Source organism: Typopeltis vanoorti, chromosome 20, assembly GCF_054136105.1.
Source record: "Typopeltis vanoorti isolate ZY-2024b chromosome 20, IOZ_Tvanoo_1.0, whole genome shotgun sequence".
Taxonomy (NCBI): domain Eukaryota; kingdom Metazoa; phylum Arthropoda; class Arachnida; order Uropygi; family Thelyphonidae; genus Typopeltis; species Typopeltis vanoorti.
The window spans coordinates 29,808,753-29,820,000 of record NC_143568.1 but is presented as its reverse complement, the minus strand read 5'-3'; the positions used below and the strand labels follow the sequence as shown (position 1 = coordinate 29,820,000).

Sequence of the window (11,248 nt, the reverse complement as noted above, 5' to 3'; positions counted from 1 at the left end):
AGTGGCCTCACACTAGCCAAGGAAATTCATCTCTCACTTAAGGACCATCACAAATATCCATGCCCACGCAGGATTCGAACCCACAGTCCGCGGGTTGGAGAACGGTCGGTTTACCTGACATTTCGAAACAAAATTTTAATGAACCACAAATATTCATGAGAAATATTAATATACAACGTTTTATTATTTCAGAGATACTCTTCAATCGATTTCCTAAGTACTGTAGTCTTGAATACACCACTTGAAATTTTTTGTCCTCTTTATAATTACCAAATAATGATCGATGAACTGTCTCTGGGTAAGTAAATGTGTACAGACTGTCCTTCAAGAACCAGTAGGCTGCTGTAAACCCTACAAAAATTCTATTTGTAAAGATATTAGTTAGTACTTACTTCTAATGCTTAAAATATCGATTATACGATATTTTAAGCATTAGGAACTAAAACTTCTCTACACAGGTTTTTTTGCAGGGAGGGTGGTGAGTGGGAACATATTGTCAGAGAGTGTGGTGAGCGCAGAGACAGTGAACATATTTAAAGCGCGGTATGATAAACTGTGTGTGTAACATTGAGACCTCCCACGATGAGTCTTTGACTGCATCCAAATAATAAAGGATAACTAAAGATGCATCATAATAAGCATTTACTAGTTAATAACACATTTTACGCTCACGATAACTGATGTCAATCATTTATTAGCTTATCAGAGTATGTATGCCTTTTACATTGTACAGTAAAATACCACTTACCGCTTTTAACGAGGCTAAAGCAATATAATGTTAGAATTTTAGATTCTGCTAATCCAATCTCTGACATGCGTAAATGATATCACAACTGATATAAACAGTAGCACACAATAAGCCTACTCTAGAACCTACCTTTTATTAACATACCGTTGTCATTCATATCGTCACAATGTGTTGTCAACATTAAACTAATAACTAGCATTTCATTAACTTTACATATATTAACACATCACTAATTCTGCGACGTTCATTTTCCCCTTCGTCTAAATGAAACACTTATGTATGCAAACGACTTTATGCATGAATTCCAAAACGACTGATGATTTGTTTATTTTTTGAATCACAGCTCCCTCTTTGGGATATTTTCTTCCACATAGACACATAAACTAATTCTTTCTGTTAAATTGAATAATTGAAAAAAAAAAATACTGTATGCGGATAACAACTAATTACCAAAGCACAAAATTAGTTAATAATAATAATAATAATAATAATAATAATAATAATAATAAATCACAATTTTATGCTTCTTTTCTAAAGTAATTTAAAGGTAAGGAAATTTTAAATCATTTTAAAATTTATAGCCTCATTTAAAAGATAGTCTTAGTGTTTATTTTAGTTATAATGTTTATTTCAAATGGTTTGTAGTCCTTTCGCAGTCTCGGAAAACGATTAAGTTTTAATAATCTCCAATACTAAATTTCGCAGAATGTGTCGCATTATATGCAGACTGCATATAGCTCAGATCTCAGGTAAAAGAGTTTTTACTGTCAGCTCTGAATATAGAGATCGCGTTAAAATGAATAAAGAATTAAAATAATAAAAAATGCCCGGGGCAGAGCTGACTACTACCGGGTGCGTCCCCAGGTGGCGGATCGGGGAACAGCCTTCAGATATGGAGGTTAGCTGCGATATAAGCAGAGCAATCTGGCGAATAAGTAGCCGTGGACCAACAGCGACTGAGCTATCAGGGCGTGGAGGAGCAGAAGTGGCAACTCTGTCTCACTTAAAACCTCACAAAGCCCAATGACAACTCGGTGACATGGCGAGTAGTGCCGCCATTAAATAAGTACCTGCTGGGGTCACCGCCCCTGACATTGGGAAGCAGCATTGTCAGTACTGACACAAGGTTGAAGCCAAATGATGACGGAAAAGCTTGTGATCAGAGATTTGCAGATGGCAATATGATTATATTGTGTACGTCTGTAATACTGCGGAGCAGAAAGCAAACGGAGAAACTACTGCTCTACCTTATCTCCAGAACAACCACCATGGCGAGCAAACCCTTACAATTGGCCCCAAGTTCCCGGCGTCCCTTAAATGGGACAGGGGTGCGAAGAATCTCCGGGCTCAAAATGGTGTCCACTTTTAAAATTGCAACTTGGAATGTCAGAACTCTGTATGAAGCTGGCAAATTAAGAAATGCCACAAGAGAAATGAAGAGGCTGGGCATCCGGATTTTGGGAATTTGCGAGACAAGATGGCCAGGATCTGGAAAGTGTCAACAAGATAATATGACAATGTATTACTCTGGGAATGATGAGAACAAACATCGACATGGTGTAGCTGTAATAGTAGATGAAGAAATCAATAAATCAGTAATAAATTGGATTCCATTTTCTGAAAGGATAATGCTGTTACAACTTAAGGGAAACCCCGTTAACATAAATATCATCCAAGCTTATGCACCCACAGCTGACAAAAGTGAAGAAGATTGGTTTTATGAACACCTAAAAGAGATTAAAAACCTAACAAAGAAACATGATATAAACATAGTGATGGGTGACTTCAATGCAAAAGTGGGAAGAGGGGGTGATGGAGAAATTGTTGGCGAACATGGCTTAGGCACCAGAAATGACAGAGGAGATCGCCTAGTCCAATTCTGTCAGGAAGAAGATCTAACAATAGCAAATACCTGGTTTAAACTTCCACCAAGAAGACTGTACACTTGGAAATCGCCTCAAGATAACCAACATAATATTGTCAGAAATCAAATTGATTATATACTGATAAATAAAAGATTCCACAGTAGTATAAAGAGTGCAAAGACTTATCCTGGAGCAGATATCTCATCAGACCACAATCCCATAGTTGCAGAAGTACGTCTTAGATTAAAATCAGCTAAAAAATCACAAAAGAAGAAAAAGAAAATTGATGTAGAAAAACTGAAAGACCGGAACATAAATAAAAGTGCCAAGACACAGCTTAACCTGCGATTACAACAGATTAACATAGAAGAAAATAAAAGTGTGGAATCTCTTTGGAATAGCTTAAAGAATGCCATCGTAACAACAAGTATTGAAGAAGTAGGTTATGTGAATAATATAAAACAACAGGAATGGATGACAGATGAGATTCTTTCTCTTATTGATACAAGAAGAATGTATAAAAACAAAGACCTAGCCAGGTATACAGAAACACATAACATCATCAAGAAAAAAATAAAAGAAGCCAAGGAAAATTGGATGAAAAATTTATGTACTGAAATTGAATTGCTTCAGAAACAACATGATAATTTCAATCTGTATAAGAAAATCAACGAAATTTCCGAAAAACTGAGGAAAAAGCAAATAGTGTCTCTAAGAGACGAAAATGGAAAAATAGTTCTAGAAGAAGAGAATAAAGCACAGATTTGGATAAAATATGTAACAGAACTTTTCAATGATACTAGACAGAAGCCTATAAATATAAAAGATAACATTCAAGGACCAGCAATCATGAAATGCGAAATAGAGAATGCTATACAAACAAGTAAAACAGGAAAAGCCAGTGGACCAGATGGTGTGCAAACAGAATTTTTAAAATTAATCGAACCAAATAACATCAAACTTCTTGAAAAACTATTTAATAAAATATATGAAAGTGATGAATTTCCATCAGATTGGCTCAAATCTACATTTATCACTATCCCAAAGAAACCCAAAGCGAATTCCTGTGGTGACTTCAGACTTATTAGTCTAATGAGCCAAACATTAAAAATATTTTTGAAAGTAATTCAGAATCGCATTTATAGAAAAAGTGAAGAAACTCTAAGTGAAACACAATTCGGCTTTCGGAATGGTTTTGGTACTACAGAGGCTCTTTTCTGTACCCAAATATTGATACAAAAATGCATAGAAAAACAGAAATCTGTCTTTATGTGTTTCATAGATTTTGAAAAAGCATTCGACAAAGTCAGACACACCAACTTAATAGAAATCCTTCAACAAATAAGGCTAGACGAACAAGACATAAGACTAATAACAAATCTGTATTGGAATCAGTCAGCTACCGTTCAATTAGACAACATTACCACCAGTGATATTAACATCAAAAGAGGAGTGAGACAAGGATGTGTGCTCTCACCACTTCTGTTCAACATATACGCAGAGGTAATCTTTAAAAAAGCATTGGAAGAATGTCCAGAGGGAATCACAATAAATGGAAAGATTGTTAACAACCTACGATATGCAGATGACACCGTGCTAATTGCAGATAACATTATGGATCTCCAAAAACTCGTTGACAGAGTATACATAGAAAGCCAAAGAATGGGAATAAATATAAACATCAACAAGACAAAATACATGATCATCAGCAAACATCCAGCCTCATCAATGAAACTGACACTCAATGGGAAAAATATTGATCAAGTGTCAAGATATAAATATCTTGGTTGCTGGCTTAATGAACGGTGGGATCCAGAAATAGATATAAAGACAAGGATTGAAGTTGCACGGCAGTCCTTCATGAAAATGAGAACACTATTCTGCAATAAAGACCTAAACATGGAAGTCAGATGCCGAATGCTGAAATGTTACGTGTGGTCTATTCTGCTCTATGGAGTTGAAACGTGGACATTGAAGGCGACAACCATCAAGAAAATCGAAGCCTTTGAGATGTGGCTATACAGAAGAATGCTAAAGATATCATGGACAGAAAAAATTACCAATGAAGATGTCTTAAAATCCATTGGCAAAGCTAAACATCTTGTACAAATAATCAAGAAACGAAAAACATCATATCTTGGACACATCATGAGAAACAGCAAATACCAACTTCTACAAACTATTTTGGTAGGAAGAATTGATGGCAAAGGAACTAGAGGAAGAAAAAGAATATCATGGTTTGACAACATCAAGACGTGGACAGGAAAGAGCAGTGCACAACTGCTCAGATTAGCACAAGAGCGCAGTTTGTTCGCCAAGATGGTCACTGACCTTCGATAGAAGATAGCACAATAAGAAGAAGAATAAAAAATGTGAAAGCCGTGTTGTTGGCGATGCCTTAGCATTAAATTCAATTACGAATATAAGTACTTGTTATATTCCATTCCCAGGATTATTTTAAAGATTAGTAGCAATGGTAACAAAGGAATTTTTTTTTGATATGGTAAAGAAATACTTTAAATGTTTATTGTATATGTATATATATATATAAACAAAATACTATTTTTGTACTGGTGTGCTTGCCGATGAATTGTCTATTATTATTATAATAAACAATTCATCGTCCTCCTATTTTCGGCTTGCACCAAGGAGACACAAGTCTATCTTAATTTGTTTAAGAAAAATTAGATATATAAAAACATCGCGAATTTACAAAATGCAGAATGAGTTGTGAAAACTAAGAAAAAAAAAAAATCAGCTAACGCCTTTATATACCCGTATATACGGGAGTAGGCGAGGCCATTTAGCCCTATCTAACTTTTGGAGACTGAGTGGGCAATTCAATCTCCACTGGTACCCAATCAGAGACAGATGGCCCAAGTGCCGCCATCTCGTGGTCTCTAACCCTAACACAATATATTTAATGTCTGAAATAATGTGGGTTCTACGGTCGATTTTCTTGAGTTTACAGGACGAAAAACCCGAGTTTCCGGGAGGAAAAACCTGCTTGCCCGTGCCAGAGATCGACTAACTCGGGAGCCGGTCGAAAAAAGGCTTAGAAAAATTTCCTCTAGTCACCGACTAGACTCGAAACCAAGACTTCCTTCGTGCGACCTAGCGCGGTGGTGTGCAAACGCCACATCCACTGAGCTACACAGGCTCTAAGAAAACTAAGAAGGAAGGGAAATAATATTTCATTTAACTAAATTATTAAAAAAGTGTTTTCTGAAAGAAAAAAAAAAGTGAAATAAATGAGGGGAAGATTACAGCGCCAGGTTAAATCAGATGAAAATATTTGTAGAGGGATTAATATATTACCACCCGCTTTGAAAATCTGTATAAAACTTATTCAGAAATTATAATTATAAAGAATAATCATCATATATGTTAAATAATAATCATAAATCAAGAATCTCTGATATTAAGTAATAAATAGCAAGGTTTTAGCTGTGGAAAATATTTCATAGACGCAACATTTACAATGAAACAACAAATAACATTTCATAGAATATAACACTCCAGTTTTTAAATGTTTTATAGATTTACGTAAAGAATTCAAAAGTATAAAATTACAAGACATTTTAAATATACATTTATAAAGGCACGTATACGTGTAAATGGCACTCGAAAAGAAGAGAGGTCTGTAAGTTCTCTGTGTGATGCAGACTGCAGCAAGGGTATACAAAAGAACATGCAGGTAGATTATTGTCTGTACACCAATGATAGAAGTATCAGAGAGAGAGAGAGAGAGAGAGAGAGAGAGAGAGAGAGAGAGAGAGAGTCTGTTGCATTGGTCAAAATGTTGGAACCTCAGATTACAGGCATTAGTGAGACCTGGCTATCAGAATTCACATATTAACTGGTATTGAGTGTAAAGGGTGTAGTATTTTTAGGAACGATATACATGATAGGAGAGGACGGGATGTGTTGCTAATGATATCGGATGACTTTAATTCACTTACAGTTGATGACTGCAGTACTACTACTACTACTACTACTACTAACAGTGTCTTAAGTGGCAGTGAGATACCATCTGGTGTGAGGTGGAATCTAACAAGATCAAATGCATATGCATAGTGGGATGTTGTTACAGACCTGGTGATTGCTTGCTACTGATGAAGAAATGCATCACCAAATAGACAAGATGAGCGTGAAAAGAGTAATCATACTGGAAGACTTTAATTATCCAAATATTGATTGGGTAGAAGTACATCTCGTGAGAAGAATGAAAATTAATTTATTGAGCTGTTGCTGGACAACTTCCTCAAGAAGCATGTGACAGAAGGAACTTGAGGAAAAAGAGTATTATATTTGATGATAGTCTCAGAAAGCGTTTCAGTTAAAGACGTAATTATTCTGCCTACGGTTGGTTACAGTGATCATGTGGTACTCACTTGGGAAGTGACTACGTTTATGAATCTGCCATTCAGAAAATGCTGCAGGCTGAACTACAAAGAAGGAAATTTTGACCAACTGAAGAGTATACTGAGTTTATTGGAATGGGATCAGTTTCTGGATGGAAAGAATATCGACAGTGCATGGGAAGCTTTTAAAAATAATTAAATGATGCAATATCAGAATGTGTCCAGAGAGTTCGAAGAATAAATAGGGTAGGAGTAAAATATATGTATAATCTTATTAAGCAAAAGATTCGTGAAAACAGGATGCTGTGGAAGGAATACCGTGTGGATAAGGATGGTGTCCATTATGAAAATTATAAGCAGTAGGCCAAGAGAGTCACAGGTGTTGTATAGGGAAAGCTAAGTCTGGGTATAAAAAGAAACTGGCTCTCGAAGCTAAAGACAACCCACAAGAATTCTATCGCTATGTGGAAGTAAACGAAAGGATGAATATGAAAGAATAACTCCTCTAAATGCAGATGGCGTGAGGATGACAGATGCAGAAGAGGTTGTTCAACTAATTATTGCCCATTTTATTAAAATCTATCAACTTGGTGTCTGCAACATTGAGCTCACTGCTACCTCTTCACTGAATGAATGGGGGGGGGTATTAGAGCACAAAGTGAATAAACATTCAGCACGGGACTAATGGGGTATCAGCACAGATGCTAAAACATTTTTCAGCTGAACTTGCTATTCCTTTGACCAGGCGATATAATATGGCCCTCAGAACAGGGAAGATTCCGCAGGAATGGAAAGAATGTATGGTAATCCCATTGCACAAGATTGATGCAAAGACCGATGTATACAACTATCGACCAATTAGTATCTCAGGAGTATTGGAAGATTTTGGAAAAATTGATTAGGGTTAGCATTCAGAAATGGGTTGACAGTGAATCTTTACTTTGCAATGAACAGCATGGGTTTATGGTCATGGGTCATGTTTTAGTAACTTGCTCACATTCTGTACTACTGTTACCGTTGAACTAGACTAGGAGAATGGATACACTGTGATACTTTGTGATTTTGCTATGGCTTTTGACAGAATACCGCATAGTCAACTGTTGCATAAATTGGAGAATAAGGATTTTGATTATAGAATGTTAGCGTGGATAAGAGGATGGCTGACTGACAGATATCAAAAAATGTAAGTTTGCAAGATTTAAGATAAACAATAGTGTATTACAAGGATCAGCGTTTAGTCCACTGTTATTCAGTCTGTACAGTGATGATATTGGGAATGATTTGACAGGTTGCATACAACTATTTTCTGATGATGGAAAGATAAGTAGAGTATTCAGGAATTCTACTGATATGTAGTACCTGTCCAATGATTTGAATAGGCTGGAATTGTGGGCATATGAAAATTGATTTCAATGTTAGTAAATGGAAAGGCATGCGCACTTTGGCGTGATTAGATATCCAATGTCATATTATATTGGTGGGATTATGCTAGATGTTCCTGATCAGGTTAGGGATCGCGGAATGTTAATGGACAGAATGTTGAAGTTCATGGTCCATGATAAGACCTCACTTGGACTATTGTGCGCAGATATAGTCTCCTGGTTTCGGTAATGTTTATGATACATTGGAGAGAGAGAGAGAGAGAGAGAGAGAGAGAGCAAAGGAAAGTGTTAAAAATGATATCAGTATTGTTGAATACTGATCATAAAGAGAAATTGAGTATATTTGTAACTGCAGACACTAGCAAATAGCAGAAAGAGTGGTGATATAACTGAGACTTACAAACTTCTGAAAAAAATTCATCAACAGGATTTCTGTTGAAAGATTTTTCATTTTATAGCTGTGGGGGAAAGGACAAGAGCCAATCCTTGGGAATAAATGCCGCTAAAAAGATGGTGAGGGCTAGATTTTTCTCTCATGGTGGGTGCATGATTTTAATGGATTACCATTGGATGCGATGTGTGCAACAGTGTGAATGAATTCAAGAATAAATATGATAGCTGGTGCGTGTAATGTGTGGTCTCCCTCGATGAGTCCCTGACTCCCTTGAGACCTCTCATAATAACAATAATAATAAAAATAAAAGTGTAAAAATAAAAATAAAAACACAGATAGTAAACCTATTAAAGATTTATTCGATGAGATTTACAGGTTTATTCTTACAGATAGTAAATATGTACTGTGCTGCAATAACTAAATGATTCGTTGTCCACTACTATTCAATATTTCTATGAGAAAAATACTAATAGAAAAAAAGTTAAGAAGTTAAATAGAATGAGAGTTGATAATAATATTGTATAGTAAATCTAATCTGGCATGTGACTTAGTAATCATATCAGACACAGAAGATAATTTACAAAATGGAATATTTCGTTTTTAACAGATTTGTCAGAATATAATATCAAAATATGAATAAATAAAACAAAACGCTCGTGACAAGTTAACAACCAATCGGGTGTGAGTTAGAAATAAACAGAAAAGTAATTGAACAAGTAATGAATTTTAAATGCTTTTCGGGTATTTAAAGAAAGTGATGAATTCAGATTAACTCAGAAGGAGCAGCAACCAAATAAACGAATAGTCGCTTAAAGCAAACAGGACTTGTGAATATCTAAACAGAATGATATGCAAAACTAAAAATCTAAATATTATAACGAAGACAAGAAAGAATATACAAAAATATAATAAGACCAGTTATAACTTATGCATCTGAAACTATGAGCTGAAGTAATTAAGACGAAAAGTTAAACACTAATATGAAAAGTTATCACCTTAAGAAATGGGAAATGAAGTAATATACAAAAAAGTCTGAAAAGGATAGCAAACAGGAAAAAGGGATAACAAAAGAGTTAACAGCAATGTTAACAGAACACAAAAAGTTAGAACGATTAGATGAAAAGAAAAATGGAAACCAAGTGCTATACGACCAGTTGGAAGAGTATGGAAGCGGTGAAGGAATGGATTGCAATGAACATTGTCGCAATAGGTCTCAGAGAGAAGAAGATGATGTTATTAATATTAATCATTATTAATATTATCATTTTTGTCTTTTCATCAGGAACCATATGTTCATCTAGAAAGATAACCAAATGAAAGCCACGAATTACTCGAATTCGTGTTTATACCTGGATATAAATGTAACTACTACAAAATATCTTCGAGGTCAGTTTCATTTAAGCGTGAGGAAAACCGGAGTATCTGGAGAAAAACTCACAGTCACATTCTGAGACCGACTAAATCAATATTGGAATTTAAAAAAATAGTTTAAAAAACATGAAAAGCATGAGAACCGTATACTGACTACTCACTACTGTGGCCAAATTGATACGAGTACCACATCATATAGGATGGCTTGTGTACATATTCATTCAGCTTATTTCCTCATTCATTCTCTCGCCTTTATTTATTTTTTTCATACATATGTATGCACACAAACACACGTGACAAAATTAGATAATTATTATACATACCGTATATATTTAATTGGTAAGTAAATAAAATTAAATTAATTTTAATTTAATTTAATAAGTATATGTAATTGGTCTATCCTCTGGCGATTACTACTATCCGATTTTATCCTAGAATTACATAAATATTATCATCTTATCGAAAGGATATATATTTGCATTTTTCACATTCAAATTTAAACCCTACTTCCCCTTTGCATAACTGAATTTTTGAATTTTATACAGAAGTGAGCTGGCAGCAGTTTTGTGAACAAAATATTTATAGCTCTACTGAGATACTTAATATTTAACTCTTAAGTTTTTTAATTTTTACATTATAAATCTTTTATAATCTTTTTCTATATGTACATGATTAAATAACATAAAAAACCAACAAATTGTGATGGCAGTAGAAAATTTCTATATTTACGTATGTACGAACGATATTTTTACATACAACAAACACGCGCTATTATGGTACTAAAGTATTTAAATAAAATCGTAAAGTTTTTTTTCTTTTTTAAATCTCTCGTTTAGGGCCTGTTTTATGAGTGCCTAACAATTTTTTTTGTATTATTCCCAGAATTGTGCTGTTGCCACGCACTACAGCGAATTTTGGAGTGGCGTTGTAATCGAGACAGTTTTTAAGGAACTTAATGCGTATTTTTTGAGCGATGTATTTTAGGATGCTTTTTTTTTGTATGTTGGTATGTTTCTTTCGTGAAGTTTATGCAATCGTTGAATGTGTGCCGTGAGACCACCCCACACCATACGTACCTCTTATATCTTCGGACAAATTAAAACCCACAAAGACAGCAAATTACT

At 34.9% G+C, this 11,248-nt stretch overlaps 1 protein-coding gene across 1 annotated transcript in view; it reads left to right on the top strand.

Annotated features, from left to right (window-relative positions):
• LOC150095323 (acid-sensing ion channel 4-A-like) overlaps positions 1-10,062 on the top strand; it is a 38,233-nt gene extending 28,171 nt beyond the window's left edge. The window contains exon 6 of the mRNA XM_090410649.1: positions 10,036-10,062. Coding sequence (XP_090266775.1) covers positions 10,036-10,062 — 27 coding nt within the window. The remainder of the gene's footprint in view (positions 1-10,035) is intronic.
• The last annotated feature ends 1,186 nt before the right edge of the window (positions 10,063-11,248 follow it).